This window comes from Taeniopygia guttata, chromosome 19, assembly GCF_048771995.1.
Source record: "Taeniopygia guttata chromosome 19, bTaeGut7.mat, whole genome shotgun sequence".
Taxonomy (NCBI): Eukaryota; Metazoa; Chordata; class Aves; order Passeriformes; family Estrildidae; genus Taeniopygia; species Taeniopygia guttata.
The window spans coordinates 5265786-5284024 of record NC_133044.1 but is presented as its reverse complement, the minus strand read 5'-3'; the positions used below and the strand labels follow the sequence as shown (position 1 = coordinate 5284024).

The 18239-nt window shown below is 51.7% G+C and overlaps 3 protein-coding genes and 2 non-coding genes across 7 annotated transcripts; 4 read left to right on the top strand and 1 right to left on the bottom strand.

The window, feature by feature from the left end:
* Nucleotides 1-28: 28 nt before the first annotated feature.
* LOC100225248 (T-complex protein 1 subunit zeta) lies at nt 29-5862 on the top strand. Its single transcript, XM_030288297.4, has 14 exons — nt 29-225; nt 513-576; nt 926-1060; nt 1624-1797; nt 1945-2048; nt 2657-2767; nt 3234-3393; nt 3573-3655; nt 3988-4084; nt 4341-4488; nt 4725-4858; nt 4973-5075; nt 5328-5400; nt 5538-5862. The coding sequence occupies exons 1-14, from the start codon at nt 92-94 to the stop codon at nt 5608-5610; spliced, it is 1593 nt and encodes a 530-aa protein (XP_030144157.3). The 5' UTR covers nt 29-91; the 3' UTR covers nt 5611-5862.
* On the top strand, nt 1374-1505 carry LOC115497837 (small nucleolar RNA SNORA22). Its single transcript, XR_003963413.2, has one exon. It is a non-coding gene; the product is annotated as a small nucleolar RNA SNORA22 (small nucleolar RNA).
* LOC115497836 (small nucleolar RNA SNORA15) lies at nt 2403-2539 on the top strand. The gene has a single exon (XR_003963412.2). It is a non-coding gene; the product is annotated as a small nucleolar RNA SNORA15 (small nucleolar RNA).
* Nucleotides 5863-6375: 513 nt separating the features above from the next.
* Nucleotides 6376-10557, top strand: SUMF2 (sulfatase modifying factor 2). 3 transcript variants are annotated; one of them, XM_030288300.4, is made up of 9 exons: nt 6376-6531; nt 6826-6982; nt 7609-7723; nt 8184-8228; nt 8501-8651; nt 8920-8975; nt 9307-9391; nt 9844-10003; nt 10349-10557. In XM_030288300.4, exons 1-9 carry the CDS (start codon nt 6474-6476, stop codon nt 10452-10454), a joined length of 933 nt encoding a protein of 310 aa, XP_030144160.4. In that variant the 5' UTR covers nt 6376-6473; the 3' UTR covers nt 10455-10557. The 3 variants fall into 3 exon arrangements, with proteins under 3 accessions (XP_030144160.4, XP_072772973.1, XP_072772974.1); XM_072916873.1 differs by having other exon boundaries at nt 6521-6610; XM_072916872.1 differs by lacking the exon at nt 7609-7723 and having other exon boundaries at nt 6459-6610.
* A 727-nt stretch (nt 10558-11284) lies between these two features.
* PHKG1 (phosphorylase kinase catalytic subunit gamma 1) lies at nt 11285-17912 on the bottom strand. Its single transcript, XM_030288299.4, has 10 exons — nt 17789-17912; nt 15987-16103; nt 15526-15701; nt 15182-15236; nt 14489-14554; nt 14155-14318; nt 13540-13630; nt 12857-13010; nt 12646-12771; nt 11285-11596 (listed from the first exon to the last, which is right to left on the bottom strand). Exons 2-10 carry the CDS (start codon nt 16067-16069, stop codon nt 11345-11347), a joined length of 1167 nt encoding a protein of 388 aa, XP_030144159.1. The 5' UTR covers nt 16070-16103; nt 17789-17912; the 3' UTR covers nt 11285-11344.
* Between the last annotated feature and the right edge of the window lie 327 nt (nt 17913-18239).

Sequence of the window (18239 nt, the reverse complement as noted above, 5' to 3'; positions counted from 1 at the left end):
TGGCCAATGGGCGAACCCGGAGTGTTCTAGAAGGGGCGGGCGGGAGGCGGCGCCCCGCCCCGCCCGGCGCTGCCCACAGAGGAGCGCAGTCATGGCGGTGAAGGCGCTCAACCCCAAGGCCGAGGTGGCCCGTGCCCAGGCCGCGCTGGCCGTCAACATCAGCGCGGCCCGCGGGCTGCAGGACGTGCTGAGGACCAACCTGGGCCCCAAGGGCACCATGAAGATGTGAGGGAGCCCCCGCGCGTCTCGCCGCGGGTGGGGTTGGGAGTGGGGGTTGGGGTGCACGGCCTGAGGGGAGGCGTGAGGGGACGCGGTGGGGGCCTGGATGTGCGGAGGGGAGCAAAGGTGGAGGCGGGTGGCTGAGGGATGGGGAGGGAGCGGCGCGGGCCGCGGCCCCGCACGTGTTTGGGGCCGGCTGGATGAATGGATGGGGAAGGAGCGGGGCGGGCCCGCGGCCTCACACGCGTGTGTTGGGGCCGCGGCGCTGCTCACCCGCCCTGTGCCGCCCGCAGGCTCGTCTCGGGGTCCGGAGACATCAAGCTGACCAAAGATGGCAACGTGCTGCTGCAGGAAATGGTGAGCTGGGGCTGGTCCTCGCAGAGGGGTTTAGGGAGGGACGAGCGCTTCTGGGTGAGGGGGAATCGCGTCCCCCCTGCCCCACCCGCCCTTATGCATTGAAGCAAAATGGTCCTTGGGAGGAGGGTAAAGAAGTAAATGCAGGTTGAGGTAATACTATAAAGAAAATAATGTTAAAAATATAAACGGCACCACAAGAATGAGTAAAATAACCAGCCAGAGGAGTAGCAAACCAATTAGGGTAAACCATTAGAACATCACCTTCAGTTCTTTGTTAGCTGATCTCAGATTTTTGTTTGCTGTACCACTGCAGTGAAATTCAACTGCTCAGTTTCTTATTTTTGTCTAGCAAATCCAACACCCCACGGCCTCCTTGATAGCAAAAGTAGCAACAGCACAAGATGACATCACTGGAGATGGCACCACCTCGAATGTCCTCATCATTGGAGAGCTCCTAAAGCAGGCAGATCTTTATATTTCTGAGGTGTGTATGCAGTGTTTCATTTGTAGGTGGGCGAGGTAAAACTTTCACTGAGATCCCTCAGTGGGGTTTTTTTGTTCAATGTTTAACAGGAGTGGAAAACAAATACATTGTTCTGCTCAAAATGAGAAGTTGCAAAAAGGGGGAAGAGCTAGAGGAGAGGACTTAACCCTGTTTAAAATCAAAGCTGCTCTTTGTGGATACTGTAGCTTTTAAGGTTTTGTGTGACACCTGCTGTTACTTTGTTTTGTGTGAGTCAAAACACTTCTGAAGAGTTTAAAAGGAGCTCCTCCCTGAGGGCAGGTAAACGTGGGTATTGCACAGCGAACACCCAAGTGTGCTTTGTAGTTCCCTTGGTTTGAGTTCGGTGCTAAATTAATCTGTACTTTTCCTCTGCATTGGAAGGATTTGCATTCCTTTTATATGTATTCAGAAGGACAGAACACATGGCCTGAGCAGCATATTCCCTGTGCTTTGCCAGGGAATGTTGAAACCAAGGGTTCTGGTTGTGGAAAAAGAACCATTTTGCCTTCCATTGTGCAATGATTTCTCTTCCCTTGTCTTAGGGTTTGCACCCTAGAATAGTAGCAGAAGGATTTGAGATTGCCAAGGAAAAAGCACTTGAGGTTTTGGAGCAGGTCAAAGTCTCCAAGGAGATGGACAGGGAGACCCTCATCGATGTTGCCAGGACTTCCCTCAGGACTAAAGTCCACGCTGAGCTTGCCGACATCCTGACAGAGGTGAGTGTCCCTGTCACCTCTGCCTCTGTGTGTGAAGAGAGCCAGCTTTGAAAGTGCTGGGACTCGAATTTGAAGTGTGAAAAATGTGAGCTTGCACTTTGGAAGACTGATGGTCATTTTGGGATGTTTCCCTCCCCTGTGTTGCAGGCTGTGGTCGATTCTGTCCTGACAGTCAGAAAACCAGGCGAGCCCATTGACCTGTACATGGTGGAAATCATGGAGATGAAGCACAAATCAGAAACAGACACAACGTAAGTCAGGAGGATCCTTGGGCTTCAGATAATGGGGCCATGAGCTTTGAGGAGCCTGGGGGGTTTTGGTTCCTCTTTAGGGTGTCCTAAAGCTACCAGTAGAAGAGTTAAAATACAGATTTCAGCCATAAATATCATGGCAGAAGTTTCTCACACACTGAATTGATTCCTTGATGAAATTATCAAATAGAAGAACACCACTGGCTTAACAATGTTGGATAAATATTCTTTTTTTCTTAGGATCTGTAACTTGATGATGTTTTAGGTTGGTATCTGTTAAATACAAAGCAGCATTTGATAAATGGAAACTGGGTTGTGGATTGGATATTCCATAGGATTTCCATTTCCCTCAGTGCATGGATGAATTCTGCACTAGCTTTCCTCAGTAGCTGATGCAGTCAGACACCATGCCAGAGCAAATTCCTTTTTTCCACTCTGCCTGGTGTGCTTTTCTATGGGAATGAGCATGCCCTTGGAAGGGGAGCACATCATCCTTGTTCACTGCCAACAAGTGCCCAGGCAGTTTGGGTTGGAGCAGTTCCACTCTGCACTCTGTGAAATCCTGTGTTTGTGTCCATGGACACCCAGAATGGTTTTTCATCTTGCAGGCTGATCAGGGGGCTGGTTCTGGATCATGGAGCTCGCCACCCTGACATGAAGAAAAGAGTGGAAGATGCTTTTATTCTTACCTGCAATGTGTCTCTGGAGTATGAGAAAACGTGAGTACACAGCAAAGGCTCGTGTCCTAAGGACTTTTATCTAAAATGTGCTTAAATACCAACCAAGACTTTGAAGGGGAAAGGTGACACCCCTTCTGCAGCCCTTTTGGGAAAGGTAGTGGGTGAAAAAATCTCTGTGAGAGGCAGAGCTTCACAGTGGTTTTTATTTTGTTGTGTGATCACAGAAAGGTTGAAGGTCCTTTCTTTCTTGGGCACAGTTTGATATTCTAGAGCAAAAACATTAATACACTTCAGAGTTCTCTCAGCTTCAAGTGTCTGCCTTATTTTTTGAAGTGGAACAGCTCTGAACCAGAGAGCAGGAACAGCAGTGTGGGTTGGAGGGCGTGGTTTGTTTTGGGTGGATTTCTTCAGAATGTTACTGTAAGGCTCATTCCTTATGCTCAAGTTTATTTCTACAACAGAGAGGAAGTTTTCTGACTGCTTTTTGTGTTTTTTTCCCCTTCAGAGAGGTGAGCTCTGGATTCTTCTACAAAAGTGCTGAGGAGAGGGAGAAGTTGGTGAAAGCAGAAAGAAAGTTCATTGAAGACAGAGTCAACAAAATCATAGAGTTGAAAAGAAAAGTCTGTGGTGACTCAGACAAAGGATTTGTTGTGATCAACCAGAAGGTGAGATGAAGAGAATAACTAAAAATTACTTGAAATGACAGCGTTGTCTAAATTTAGGCTGTTACTTTTGAATATAATGTACAGTTCCTTTGAGCCTTGAGGAAGAACTTCAAAGTGTCAGAGTGAGAGGCGGTGTTTTTAGCTTTGTCCTTATGCTGATGGTCACTTTCTGCTTGCAGGGAATTGATCCATTTTCCTTGGATGCCCTTGCCAAAGAAGGAATAGTTGCTTTGAGGAGAGCTAAAAGGAGGAACATGGAAAGGTCAGTTCTGGGGAGAGGAGAGGATACAATAATCTGCTCTTCCAAACTGAGACAGTCAGTCAAGTCTGGCTTAAATCCATCTTTAAAGTTTTGACTAAAAATTCCACTTCAATCTGTGCAGCTCTTGTGGTGTAACTGGGGGCAGTTTGGACAAACTGCAGAAAGGGCAGTTTGAGCTCTCGGGATGCTTTAAATGCAGACACCTACAGAGGAGCCTTAATTCTACACGTTAGTAGTAGAATGAACAAAACCAAACTGTTGCAAGCCTAGGATCTGCAGCAGTGATTTTGGGTTTTATTGAACACAAAGCTGAGTTCTGCCTGTTCTCTCAGACTGACCCTGGCCTGTGGTGGCACTGCCATGAATTCTGTGGAGGATCTCACTCCTGACTGCCTGGGACACGCAGGGCTTGTCTATGAGTACACACTGGTGAGTGACCAAGTGTTTGAAGAGTAAAGCTGGAGTATTGAAATAAAATACTACAAATCCACTTGGATGTGAACATCTGCCTGGATGTTTGCTCCTGTCACAGACTGAGAAAACAGAAATAAAATTCTGCTGCTTCTCATCACTTCCTGAAGTGCTGTCAGTGCAGAACCCAGCCTGAAAGCATCCAGTTTATTAATTTGTGTAGACATTGCTGAAGCAAGAGGCTGAGAGGCAAACCTGGCTCTGTTTTCCACAGGGAGAGGAGAAGTACACCTTCATTGAGAAGTGTGAGAACCCCCGCTCGGTGACCCTGCTCATCCGGGGCCCCAACAAGCACACGCTGACCCAGATCAAGGATGCAGTCAGGGATGGGCTGAGAGCTGTGAAAAATGCCATTGAGGATGGTGAGTCCCCTCCCTGTTAATCTTCATAAGGACCTGTGGAAACTCATCCCAAAATTAGGGAATTATCTATCAGCTCCCTTGGTTCCTGCTCCAGTCCGAGCCTGAGCTCAGTGCGAGGTGATTTTTTAGTTCTGTGGTGGATTACTCACCTGTTCAAGTGCAGGATATGGAAGGAAGAGATGAAACTGCACTAAATATGAGCTGTTTAAACTGAAACAGGTGGTTTTTCCTTGCAGGATGTGTGGTGCCAGGAGCAGGGGCACTGGAGGTGGCAGTAGCCAATGCTCTTGTCAAACACAAACCCAGTGTGAAAGGAAGAGCCCAGCTCGGAGTTCAGGCTTTTGCTGATGCTCTGCTCATCATTCCTAAGGTAAAAAGAGTTCCTGGGTGGTAAAGTGGCTTTAATGCACACACAGACTCAGTGCTTCTTCTGCTGGAGGGCTCTGATCAGTAAAATGAAGCCAATCCCTCTGCTCTGTGCCAGGTGCTTGCTCAGAACTCGGGATACGATCCCCAGGAGACGCTGGTGAAGGTCCAGGCAGAGCACATGGAGTCGGGGCAGCTCACTGGGGTTGATCTCAACACTGGTAAGGACTCCCTCAGCCACAGGTGATGCTCCAGTAAGAGCCTGGCTCAGCTCCGAGTGCAGAAAATTCATCTTCATTGATAAAAAGCTGCACAGAAGCTTTGGCAGTCAGGCTGCTGTAGTTGGGTGTGTTCTGATTTGCGGTTTTTAGAGGATAAAGCACACTGCTGGATACAGTGAGTGATATCAGCTGTCAGCCAGCAGAAAGTCTCTGTGTGAGCTGTTGTTTAAGGTTGCCTCACTTCTGTTGCAGGGGAGCCAATGGTGGCTGCAGCAGCTGGAATCTGGGATAACTACAATGTCAAAAAGCAGCTGCTTCATTCATGGTAAGGCTGGCAGTATTTCACTTTGTAACGTTACTCTGTGTGTGTTTGAGTGATGTAAAACTGGGGATCTCTTGTGAAGGAACACAAAAATGAAGCTGAGTTTGGCAGTTGTAACAGTATTTCTTTCCTGTTTCCAGCACGGTGATTGCCAGCAACATTCTCCTGGTGGATGAAATCATGAGAGCTGGCATGTCCTCCCTGAAGGGCTGAGCTGGAGCTGCTCCCTGTGGAATTTCTCCAAGGAATCCACCCCAGGGCCCTGTCCTTGGCTGTGGTGGATGTCCCAACACCAGAAGTCACTCTGCCATGAGGGGCAGCCCCTTTGGTAACACAGCCACTCAAAATCTCAGCAATTTAATCAAAGATTTGGCTCTAAAAAAGGAGTTATTTATTTTTGATTTCACTGAACTGTGTGGCTGCAGTTGCTTTCCATTTTTACCCAATAAACTGTTCTGTTCTGTGCTTTGGGTGTCTGTTCTTTAACCTCCAGCCCCTCCAGAACATTCTGCAGTGGGAGACTGCATTCCTGAGTCCTAGTCTTGGCAATTTTGTGAAATTGCTACTCAAGACTTCTGTGAAATTGCTACTACTACTGCTGTGGGAACAGGTTAGGATTAGGCCTGGCATTTGTTCAGTAAATTAGCAAAAAAAAAGCTGAATTAAGGCAGTAGCTTAATAGTTTTGTACTTGCTCATGAATAAAACTTGAGTTCACTGACTGCAGAGTGGCCTGTGGGGGGGGGGATGAAAAACCTGTTTTAAGGGATGGATTTTTAATAGTGATGCCTCTACATTAAAGCATTCATGGATAAGGAGTGCCAGAGCAGGTCTGGGCAGAATCCGGGATGATTTTCCCTGAACCCAGCGGCCCTTTGTGTGAAGAGCAATCTCCTTTCTCTGTCACACACGAAACAAAGAAAACCCCTCGAACACCCAAAAAGCCTCCCTTGCCGCGGTGCCTGGCAGTTTTAGTCCCGTGTGCGGCCGGGCAGTGACAGAAATCCCCTTTCCTGCAGAACCGCTGCTCCGGAAGCGCTTCCCGAGCCGCGGCACCTCCGGGGCGGTTCCCCCGGGATGGGAGCGGCGGCGCGGCTGCTGCTGCTGTGCTGCGGGGTGCTGGGGGCTCAGCGCGGTGAGAGCCCCAAATTCCCCTGGCATCCCCCTCCCGGAGCCTCCTGCGGGGTGCTGCGGGGTGCTGGGGGCTCAGAGCGGTGAGAGCCCCCAAATTCCCCCTGGCATCCCCCTCCCGGAGCCTCCTGCTGATCCCCCAGCCGGGGATCGCTCCCTTCCCCAAAATGGGACTTCAAATGCTTTGAGCTGTACGCGCACCCCGCGCTGTCACCCCTTCAGCACACGCAGGGACATCAATGGCTGCGTCTCGCTCATGGTTAAAAATGAAACTTGTGCTGAATTTCTCCCTTTTCAGCGCTCGGAGAGGATGGCGGCATGGTGCAGCTGCCCGGAGGCACCTTCCAGATGGGATCCGGCTCCCTGCAGAGGACCGGCGAGGAGGGACCCGCCAGGGAGGTGACAGTGAAGCCATTTGCTCTCGACAAACACCCGGTGACAAACCGGGACTTCAGGTGAGCCCGCCGTGCTCCAGCTGTTCTGCACCTTGTTCCTGGGCTCTGAAAGCCAATGCTTGGATGCTCACTGGAAAAAAATGTGGCTGTCAATAGGAAGTCGCTCTCACAGGTGCAAGCTGTACCATCGTGGCAGCGTGGCTTGCAAACATACTTTTATTTCCTTTTTTGTCATTTCCCCCTCTCTTTCCTCGTTTTTTCCTTCTCTTTTTCATCTTTTTTTCTCTTTCTTCTCCTCCTCTCTTCTTTCTCTCTTTTTCTTCTTCTCCTCCTTTCCCTCTCCTCTCCCTATTCTTTCACTCTCTTCTTCCAGTGTTCTTCCTCTCTTCTCCTCTTCCACTAACAGCAGCCACAGGTTTTATTGACTTTAAGGGACTTTTTCTCTCTGCAGTTATGGAAACCTGAGTGCAGGCTGAGTTTACCTGCACAGGTGACATTACAACTATAAAATCTGTGCAAAGATGCACACTGGACTGTTTTATCTGTTAAATCTAAATCAAATCATCTGCAGCTGGGGGGGTCTGTAAGTTTTGTACCTTTTTTCTTGCTCTGAACTCATTGCACAAGCAGATTTGTGAGGCAGAGCTTGAAGAATTCTTACCCAGAGCATGTTGTGTTTATGCCAGGGAGTTCGTTAGAGAAAAGAAATACAAAACAGAAGCAGAAGCATTTGGCTGGAGCTTTGTCTTTGAGGATTTCATATCTGAAGAGCTGAAAAAAAAAGTCACCCAAAAACTGGAGGTAAATGTGAATCCTATGATGAGTTTGGTGTTGCTTTTCCACCGAGGAGCAGCTGCCTTTTTGCAGAGCCTGCTGTTCTCAGAGGTTTTTCTTTAGTCTGGGCTTGTTTTGCTTTTGAACCTCAGCAGGATTGAGCTGGGGTTGATTGTGTGCTCCTCTGTTTTCATGCTCTCTCAGCTGTCAGTCTGGACTCCAGGAGCTGGGAGGAAGTAAAATTTGTTTCGAAGTACTTCAATAATCCAAATTTAATGTAGAAAAACTGAACAGCATGAGCCTCTTGATCTGTTTTCACTTTTAAAAGCAAATGCCTCTGCTCTGTGAGAAAGCAGCATCCAAATATCTGTGATAACCCAGCTCAAACTGCAGCATTTCCCACAGTAACACACCCTGCTGTGGGACTGTGTCACCAGTCCAGGTGTCACCAGTTCACTTTTAATCTTGGTGTCATTTCTTTCCCCAGTCAGCCCCGTGGTGGCTGCCCATCGAGAAGGCTTTTTGGAGGCAGGTGAGTAAAATCCTGGTGTGATAAAATCCTGGTGTGATAAAATCTTGGTGTGGTAAAATCCTGGTGTGATAAAATTTGGTGTGATAAAATTTGGTGTGGTAAAATCCTGGTGATGACTCCTCTCCATACTGGGAGCTCATGTGTTGTGTGTGCTGAACCTGACCAAAAATAGGTGAAAAAACATTTTCCATTCTTTCATCTCTTCCATTCCTTATTCCCTTTGTAATGAAAACTGTGTAAAATGAATTCAAATCTGCTTAAACCCCTCACAGCCCTCAGGCCCTGGCTCCAGCATAAAGGACAGGCTGGATTACCCAGTGCTGCACGTGAGCTGGAACGATGCTCAGGCGTTCTGTGCCTGGAAAGGGAAGCGGCTCCCGTCGGAGGAGGAGTGGGAATTTGCTGCCAGGGGAGGACTGGAGCGTAAGTAGCACAAACTCTGAGCTTTTCCCAAACCAGGCATGGAGTGGTGTTAGTTCCACCAGATCCAGACCTCCCTCCAGGCATGTTTTCAGATATTGATCTGAGGGGGGGTTTGAACCACCTCTTGTGGCCTGAGAGTGTGATAATATTAATGAATAATAAAATAAATTAATAAAACCTCAGTAGCTCAAGCTGAGCAGAAAAGGACAATCCTAAAAGCCTGGCTGGAGTGATCTAGGGCTAACAAGTGCCTTTTCCTCCCTGGCAGAAAGGATGTATCCCTGGGGAAACAAATTCCAGCCAAACCGTACAAACCTGTGGCAGGTAAGATCCTAAAAATTATCCCATCCATGCTGGGCTGTCCTCAGGGTGGGGTTTCATTGAGCCACTGAGTGAGGGTGTCCTGGGAAACACTGGGGGTACTGAAACTGAGCTTCTGGGGGGGTGTAAAAATACCCTCAGAGGGAGCAGGCTCAGCCCATCTTCCCTGGGAAGGGAACTTGGAACAACTTCAGGGGGTTGATCTCTCTTGACCAGCATAAATTTCCACCAAAGAGTTATTTACCTACTTGAGTGTGGCACAGCCCTGTGAGGAGCAGGATCTGGGGCTGTTTCTGGGGTGGTTCTTTGCTGGGAGTTATCTCCGTTCCCCCAGGGTGACTTCCCTCGGGGGGACACGGCTGAGGACGGCTACCACGGCGTCTCCCCGGTGACAGCCTTCCCTGCCCAGAACAGCTACGGTACAGAGCACCCTCACCCTGCTTTGGGGATGGCATCTGCTCCTTAAATTAACGTTAATTATCAAATCCTGGAGCTGGGCAGACTTTCAGATGTGTGGGGTCTGGAGTAGAGTAAGTGAGCCCAGGCAAAGCATTGATGGTTGGTACTGGAGTTGGCTGAGGTGAACCTGCTGCACTTCAGGCACCAAACCACCTCCTTTTAATTAAAACTGTGTTGTTCTGCAACTCAGTGGGATGTAAAAAAAATTCCAAGGACATTTTCTGGCTGCCATGTCCTTGTGCACATGGGAAATGATGAGACATTGAAGTTTGAAATACAGTGGGGAATTTCTTCAGCCTCACCATTAAACCACGCTCTTGAACGATCCTTTGAATGTTGTTCCCCCTCCTATACACCAAATTTACATTTCTTGCACACCTGCTCTCCTAATTCTGACACAAAACCATCTCAGGGTTCTATGACCTGCTGGGAAACACCTGGGAATGGACAGCATCAGAATTCCCAGCTCCAGGAAGGGCACCCAGGGCTCAGAAGATGCAGGTGCTGAGAGGAGCCTCGTGGATTGACACTGCAGATGGCTCTGCAAACCACAGAGCTTGTGTCACCACCAGGTAGGTCTGGCCAAAGCCCAGGTGCTGCTGCACATGGATTTTCTCTGGGTTGGTTTTATTTTAAAATATGTTTGTTCATTCCTACACTATTTTTTTTTAAGAAGCATTTGGCAGGGCACGCTACAAATACGGCTAAAACCACCCCTGCTATAAATCCATTCCTAAATGCTTCTCAAATCATGTGTTTTCCAGTAGGTATTAATAATGAAATGCTTCTCTCTAAGTTATTCAGGGGAATTGGAAGATGTTCTAGGCTGTTCTAGCAGGTCACATTAGGGTTGTGAGTGTTGTAACATGTGTTAACTAGGAAGGATCCCTAATTTTGGGTCTCTTTTTCCCTGTGAGGATGGGGAACACACCAGACTCTGCCTCTGACAACCTCAGCTTCCGCTGCGCCGCCGACGTCCCGCCCGTGCCAGCCTGGAAAAGCCAGAGCAAAGCCGAGCTCTGAGGGCTCACTGGGAACACCTGAGGCTTTTTCTCCTGTGGAGATGAACAGTAACCCCCAGCTGTCACTTCCATTAAACCCCAATTGTTTCTAAAATTAAAAATAATTTCAACCTTTTCAGTTGGGTTGGCTGGGTGGGAGCAGTGCTTGGCATGGCAGGAAGGAGGGTTTGTCTTTAGTGTTCTTTTGGTGTGGGAGATACTCCAGCTCTCCTCTTGTTGTCCATGGAAAGCAGAGGGATGCATGTGTGGGACTGGGCCAGAGCTGCTCTGACCTCCAGCCCCAGCAAGGGGACACCCACAGCCCCCTGTGACCATCAGCGTGGGGCTGCCAGGGGGGAAGTGATGGGGGTGGAAGGGGGAGTCAGGATCAGTCCCCATTCCCTTGGGAAGTCCCAGCTTTGGAGCAGTGCTGAGCCTCCCCAGAAGCAAAACAAGGCACCTTCATTGACATTTGAGCAGTGACAAAATGATGTGTGTGACAAACCAGTGCCCCAGTTGTATCTCCCAGGAGATACAACAAGCACAAACTCTCTGTGCACAATCTGCACCAAACCTGACCAGGAGCCTTCACCACAAAGGTGGGCAAGAACACAGAGCACTGCTCAGGGATCCTCATCCACCTCTAAATGTCCCAAAACTGGCACTGCAGGTGCCTGAGGGCTGAACCTTCCCCATGGGGAGCTGCAGCTGGCTTTGGCTCTGTTAAAAGGGTGCTTCTCCAAACCCATTCCTCCAATGAGACACACCCCAGGAGCAAATTATTTGCTGGGTTTGTATTTGCACCAGTCCTGAGCCAAGTAAAAGAAAATTTAAAAACCCCAGAAATCGCTGTTTTGTTTTCCAAGGTTTTACTCGCCTCGCTGTGAGCCAAACCAGGGGCTGGGGCAGCGATCAGAACAGCCCCTCCTCAGTTGCCAGGGTGAGCAGGATGGCCTTGCAGGTGTTCTCAAAGAGGGCAGCTCTGTTCTGGGCCTCCCCCTTCTTCACCCAGTGGCGGTAGGTGCGGAAGGCGCAGGCGTCGATGAGCTTGCGGACGGGCTTGAGGGCGTAGGGGTCCCTGACCACCAGCTCCCTGGTCACCGACTTCACCAGCCGGTACTGGTAGTAAATCCTCACCGAGGCCAGCACGGTCAGGCAGATCACCTGGGCACAGGGAACAGCCTGGCAGTCAGGGGAAACCCCACAGCAGCCTGGGATTCAGGGGAATTCTTCCACAACAGCCTGGGATTCAGGGGAATCCCCACAACAGCCTGGCATTCAGGGGAATCCTCCCACAACAGCCTGGCAGTCAGGGGAAACCCCACAACAGCCTGGGATTCAGGGGAATCCTCCCACAACAGCCTGGGATTCAGGGGAAACCCCACAACAGCCTGGGATTCAGGGGAATCCTCCCACAACAGCCTGGCATTCAGGGGAATCCCCACAACAGCCTGGCAGTCAGGGGAATTCTTCTACAACAGCCTGGGATTCAGGGGAATCCTCCCAACAGCCTGGGATTCAATGGAGTTCCCACCATGGAGTGGTCCCAGTGCATCACCTCATGTGGGGGAGTCAGGAGGGAGCTCAGTGCCTGGCACAGTTTAGTTCCTGGTGGGCTGGCAAAGGGCAGGGGTTCATGCTAGGGAATCACAGAATCACAGCATGGTTTGAGTTAAAAGGGAAATTAAAGCTCATTTTACTCCCTGCCATGAGCAGGGATGTCTTCACCTATCCCAGGTTGCTCCAAGCCCTGTTCGACCTGGCCTTGGAGACTTCCAGGGATGGGGCAGCCACAGCTTCTCTGGGAAACCTCTGCCAGGGCCTCACTACCCTCACAGCCAAGAATTTCTTCCCACTATCCTATCTGACCCTGCCCTCTGGCAGTGAGAAGCCATTCCCCCTTGTCCTGTCACTCTATCCCTTGTCCAAAGTCCCTCTCCAGCTCTCTTGGAACCTCTTTAGGCAATGGAAGGGGCTCTAAGGTCTCCCTGGAGCCTTCTCTTCTCCGGGCTGAACTCTCCAGCTCTTTCAATGGTTATTTTCTGAGGCCAGAGGCAGTTTCTCCCTTCACTCCCTCCTGTCAGCGAGTGCCTGCTCTACACCCAGGCTGCCACATCCTCCCAAAACCCAGCCCCATCAGCCTTGCCCAATGCCCCAGTTTCTCCCAAACCCATCCCACTGCTGGCTCCTGCAGCTCCCAGCCTCATCCCCACCTTGAACTTGCGGAAGGGGCTGAAGTGCCGGACCTCCTCCACGTCGTACTGCTGGAAGAAGGGGTGTGCCAGCGCCTCGCCCGCCGTGTACCGCTGCTGCGGGTCCACCACCAGGAACCGCGAGATCTGCAGGGGCACCCGCTCAGTTTGGGGTACCCCAGGGCTCTGCAGCACCCCCTCCACTCCAGCTTTTCCCAGCACAAGCACCCACCAGGTCCTTGACGGTGTCAGAGCGGTCGTCCCACTCCGGGGAGCCGAATTGATAATCGCCGTTCATGATCATGCGCAGCATCAGCATCTGCTTGCGGTGCCAGAAGGGCGGCGAGCCAGCCAGCAGGGTGTACATGATCACCCCGGTGCTCCACCTGCGGGCAGCCCACATGGAACCTGCAGCAGCCCCGTGCCACCCCCGGGGCACCCAGCTGACTCTGCACCCAGGGGTGGGTGGCCACGCCTGGAAAACCAGCAGGGAACTGCCCTGCCTGTGCCTGGAGAGGGGGGCTGAGCTCACTGCTGGAGCCACCAGAGGTGGTGGCAAAGTCCCTGCAGAGCTCTGGTGGGCTGCCCTGAGCTGGCTGCTCTCTCAGGGGCTGCACAAGGTGTGTTTAAAACCCCCATGTCTTGGAGCTCAGCCTAAGCTGACTTCCATGAACAGCAAGTGTTGCTTTCCCTCCCACAATGGGGCAAAGTGCGGAGGCGGCTACATCCCCAGGCTGCTTCACCCCCTCCTCTCTGCTAGAACCCCCTGGTGACCCAGACATCCCCTCACAGCCACCAATATTGGCTTTTGGTGCATCATTTCATTCTTTCCACACACTCAAAGAGATCCCCATGGGCATAGTTCTGGCCATGCCTCAAACCCTGTGTGTGTTTATGGAACAGCTTCTCACTCACATATCCACCTCCTTCCCGTAGCCTTGGTGCTCATCATCCATGGAGCACTGCAGGATCTCGGGGGCCAGGTAGCCAGGAGTGCCACAGATCTCTGCGGGGACAGGGACACAGAGCAGAGCATCAACCCAGGTGCCATTCCCACCCATCTCCAGGCAGCCCATGGTGGGATCTTTGTAGGAATGGTGCTCACAGGGAGGAATTACAACCTGTGTGTATCTCACTGGTGACTTTTTTGGTGAATTATTGTGGCTAAAAAGTGAGGAAAAAAATTTCTATGGATGCTTGTGAGAGGGGATGCCTGTTGCTGGATATGTGGCTCTTTGCATGTAGGAGTTGGGGGAAGCAAGTTGGGGCAGTAAGTGGATGAAGTAATGGGGATCAACTGGAGGAAAAAAGAAGTGGAATGGATTAGGATGGTTCTCCTAAAGAGCAGCAACTTTTTCATGGCAAAGAGAGAGGTGTGGAAGCTGTGTGCAGGCAGAACTTGTGTGTGAGGACAGCAAAAGCAGCCAAACAGCACCAATTTGCCCCCCCCAGGTGAGACAGGTGACAAGGAGAGAGTGGGGCTGGAAGAACTCACCAGCCCAGCATCCCCCCACCTCACCAGCCCCCTACCTTTGAGCTTCTCATTCTCGTTCAGCTGGCAGGAGAAGCCAAAATCTGTCAGCTTGATGTTCATGTCATCATCCAGCAGGATGTTCTCCGGCTTCAGGTCCCGGTGGACGATGTTGATGGAGTGCAGGTACTGGATCACCTCCAGCAGCGCTCGCATGATCTTCCTGGGGATGGGGACAGCTCATTCCCTGTCCCAAATACCCACTGGCACCATGATCCCAGGGAAAGGGACAGGGACAGTGCACAGGGACACAGCCCAGGGTGCTCTGTTCTCCCCTCAAACACACCCTCTGCTCTTGCAAGGTGATTTTCACCCCTCTGCACCTGGCCTTACCTGGTTTCTTTCTCGCTCAAGGTGACTTTCTCAGTGAGGTAGTCAAAGAGCTCCCCTCTCTTCATCCTGCATGAGGGAGGGGAAACAGAGTCAGGCAGAAGCTGAGCTGCAACAGCAAACCAGCCCTGAGTCCCTGGGGAGGATTAATCAGGGGTCTGTGCCTCTTAACAGCCCAAAATAACTTTCATGAAAAAGGGTAAAAATGCCTTTATATATTTCAGTAAAATATCAGGCAGGAGGAGGAGAAGCTGTGTCTGGAGAGGGCAGGTTTTGGGTAGAAACACAATTGTTAAGGTTGGAAAAGATCTTTAAGATCACCAAGTCTAACCATCAAAGATGGGGCAGGGATGAGGCTCTCCCAGTGCCATCCCACTCCTCTGACATCCATTGCACTCTCCTGGCATTGGGAATTGTGGCTTTGCAGACACCCTGGTCCCACTGAGCATATAAATAACCCTCAGGGATGCATGACAGCTCCCACCAAAGGTTACAGGGAAACCCGAGCAGTGCTGAGCCGCTGACAGAGGGAAAACAGTGCTGGCAGCAGAACTGCAATGAGCTTGCAGTAATTGGGGCTTGATTCTACCTTAAGGGTTGCTTGTCCCTCCACTTTGCCATTTTTGGGCTATAAAAAGTCAGGAACAATCTGCAGAGAGGGAGTGGGCCCAGGGTGCTGAGACAGCTGGTACTTACAGGTCAAACACCAAGAAGAAGAAGGTGCTGGATTCATAGCTGTCCTTCAGCTGGACTGTAATAAAGCACAGGGGCTGTGAGCACAGTGCTCCTATCCATCAATGGACTAAAAATCTGATTAAACTGCTAATTGAGTTAATGAGGAGCTGACTTCACAAGTGTTGTGCTTGGGAGACAACAGGGGGGCACTGCTGGGGTGTGTGTGCGGAGGGAGAACAAACAATGCTCTGAGCAGGTGCTTGGCATCACCCAGGGACTTCACCCCAAAAACCCTTCCTGGGGACACCCTGAGGAACAAACAGGGCAGAAATTGCCCCTGAGTGGATGCTCAAGGCCTGACTTACTGACGTTGGGGTGGCCCGAGACCTTGCGGAGGATGTCGATCTCCTTGGTGGTGGCTTCCCGCAGCTCCTGCACCTCCTTGGGGGAGATGTTCCCCGCCGTGATGTCGATGATCTTCACGGCATATTCCTGCCTGGTGGTTTTATGGATGCAGCGCCGGACCACGCTGCTCACCCCCCTGCCAGGGACAACAGGGACAAAAGGGGGGTTGGTTCCATCCCTGCCTGCCCAGCCACCGGCACCTGGGCTGGCTGGGATTTTCATGCACCAGCGGGTCTCGCTCTGTCGCCCTGTCTCGGTGGGACAGAAGGTTTTGAGCTGATGGAAAGTGCTGTTCTATGCTATTTTTAGCCCCATGCTGCTGTGGGCCCTGTTTGTATCAGATTCCCAGGGAACACTGTTCCTATCTGGCACTGGAGGACGTGAAACCAAAACAAGCTGCTTGCCAAAAATAAAGCTTTACCTGCCCAAAACCTCCTTCGGCTCATATTTTTCATAAAACTCCTTGGATGAGTTCCAGTCTGGTAGATCTTCTTCCTTGGTCATCTCTGGCTCCTGTCAGGCAGCACTCTGGGCTTGTCTAAGGGCAGAAAGCTGCAAGGAAAAAAGAGCCAGGATAGGCACTCACTGCCCCCAGAGCTGGGATCATCAATCCTTTGTGGAAGAAAAAACATTGAGGAGGAAAGAAGAGAAGGAAGATCCTGGACCAACCAAAAGGGGTATTTTGCTGCTTGGAAAAGCCAAGCTCTGCCCTTGGGATGCTGCAGAGATCCCACTGGAAACAGGAGAAACCCCACTGGATTCCCTCATAGCCTGGCTGTCCCCAGGGGCAGAACCAGCCTGGCTGGGGCCAAGGCTTTGGGAAATGCTGCAGCACCCCAAAATCTCATCCCTTCCCTGTGCCCAGCTCACAGCAGCAGCCTCCAGAAACACCACCCCACACCAACACCACCCCAAGTGGAATCTGGAAGCTGGAATCGGCCCCTGTTCTTTTCCTTATTATTTTTAGGATGACAAAATTGTCTTTGGCTGAGAAGGAGGGGAAATAGTGTTTAGATGGAATAGAAATGCACTGAGGAGGAAAAAGAGGTGGTGAGGGTCAGTGAAGCAGCAAGAAGGGCTGGGTAGGTCAGGGTGCAGGTGGGGACAGGGGGACTGGGGACAGTGGGAGCTGAGCCAGTGTGAGGACAGCAGCTCAAAGAGCTCCCTCAGCCACTCTGGTGTGGCTGCCAGCAGCCTCCACTACTCCTGAAAGGCTCCTGTCCCATTTCTATTTCAGGCTTTGGGGGTTTTATACAGTTTGTTTGTGTGCCCCTTCACGGAGTCCAAGCAGACAGGATGGAAAGCAGTTCTTACAATTCTGGGCAGCAAAATTGTCCCTTTGGGATGACAGTTTGTTGCTCGGGAGGGGACAGAGGTGGGCAGGAGATCCCCAGTTCTGTGAGCTTCCCTTTGCCCTCCTCTCAATAACTCTGCCAGGGTACTGGCAGCTCTAAGTACATTTAAATCTCATTAGCAATGTGTTATCAGGCCTGACTTGATTTTAAGGACCAAAGTGCTGTTTTGGGTGTCTGGCTGCTGCTGCTGGAGATGTCTAACACAGGCTGGGGCATTTCTAAACAGCCATGAGCTTAACTTACAACATTTGAGTTGTTGGAAATACTGAGAGAAATGCCAAACCAAACTGAAATTACAAAGGAGAGGCAGAACCAGGAAGTACGGAAAATAAAATATCTTTGAGGTGGGGAGGGCGAGGGGGTGGTAACCAAAATCTGATTATTTTTGAAAATCCAGATGCTGGGGGTTGGTGTTGTGGGGAAGAGCTGGAGGCTGGGGAGCGCTGCCAGGAGAAGCCTGTAATCTGCGTGCTGCCTTCTCCTGGGAGGGAAGAACCGGGAGTTTGTTTAGAACACCCTGGAATTATAAAAGCAGCAGGTGCAGGGCTCTAACGGGACACTCTGGGTTCATCGGCAGAGTGTAAGGGGGGTCGAGAGGGGATTTTCTGCCGGGAGGAATACTGAGGGTGAGGCGCAGCTGCCAGACGTGTGGGGGGGATCTCTGAGGAGGACAAAGACATTTAAATATCCATCGGGATAAACCCGCACAGCTCAAGAAAAAAAGCAAGCTTTTAGGCTTTTAGACCAGCGGGGGAATACGGCCCCTCTCCCACAGCCGCTGAGCCGGAGACAAAGACCGCTGAGCACGGGAGTTTTCCCGGGCAAGACCCCCCCTCACAACCCTCCCTCAGCGCCGCCGGCTCCTCACCTCGCTGAGGGCAGCGCCGGGCTGGGCCCGGGCCTGCCGCCGGGAGCCGCGGGGAACCGCCGGGAGCCACGGGGAGCCACCGGGAGCCTCCGGGAGCCGCCGGGAGCCGCGGGGAGCCACCGGGAGCCGCCGGGAGCCGCGGGGAGCCGCCGGGAGCCGAGCGCTCAGGGCCGGCCGCCGCCGCCCGGGCCCGCGGAGAGAGTTGGCAGCGGAGCGGGCATGGCCGGGCCACCGGCAAAGGGGGGGCCGGGGCCGCCCCGGAGCTGCGGCACTTCCCCGGTTTAACCCTTCCGCCGCCCGCGTGGCTCTGGGGCTGTCCCCGGCACGGCGAGGCTCGGCCGGGAGGGCCGGGCAAGCGGGAAAGGTGGGAGGGAGCTCTCGGAGCGGCCGGTCCCAGCGCTGCCGCCCCCGTCCTCACCCAGCGCCGGGTCCGGGCACCTCCAGGGATAGT

Excerpts from the sequence above, each read along its gene's own strand:
- LOC100225248 (XM_030288297.4), top strand. The coding sequence starts at position 92 with ATGGCGGTGAAGGCGCTCAACCCCAAGGCCGAGGTGGCCCGTGCCCAG. Across the intron at positions 3,656-3,987 it reads AAAAGGAGGAACATGGAAAG|ACTGACCCTGGCCTGTGGTG; the intron begins GTCAGTTCTGGG and ends CTGTTCTCTCAG. Across the intron at positions 4,085-4,340 it reads TTGTCTATGAGTACACACTG|GGAGAGGAGAAGTACACCTT; the intron begins GTGAGTGACCAA and ends TGTTTTCCACAG.
- SUMF2 (XM_030288300.4), top strand. The coding sequence starts at position 6,474 with ATGGGAGCGGCGGCGCGGCTGCTGCTGCTGTGCTGCGGGGTGCTGGGG. Across the intron at positions 8,229-8,500 it reads AGAAGGCTTTTTGGAGGCAG|CCCTCAGGCCCTGGCTCCAG; the intron begins GTGAGTAAAATC and ends AACCCCTCACAG. Across the intron at positions 8,976-9,306 it reads ACCGTACAAACCTGTGGCAG|GGTGACTTCCCTCGGGGGGA; the intron begins GTAAGATCCTAA and ends CCGTTCCCCCAG.
- PHKG1 (XM_030288299.4), bottom strand. The coding sequence starts at position 16,069 with ATGACCAAGGAAGAAGATCTACCAGACTGGAACTCATCCAAGGAGTTT. Across the intron at positions 15,702-15,986 it reads CCGAAGGAGGTTTTGGGCAG|GGGGGTGAGCAGCGTGGTCC; the intron begins GTAAAGCTTTAT and ends TGTCCCTGGCAG. Across the intron at positions 14,555-15,181 it reads TTCTTCTTGGTGTTTGACCT|GATGAAGAGAGGGGAGCTCT; the intron begins GTAAGTACCAGC and ends TCCCTCATGCAG.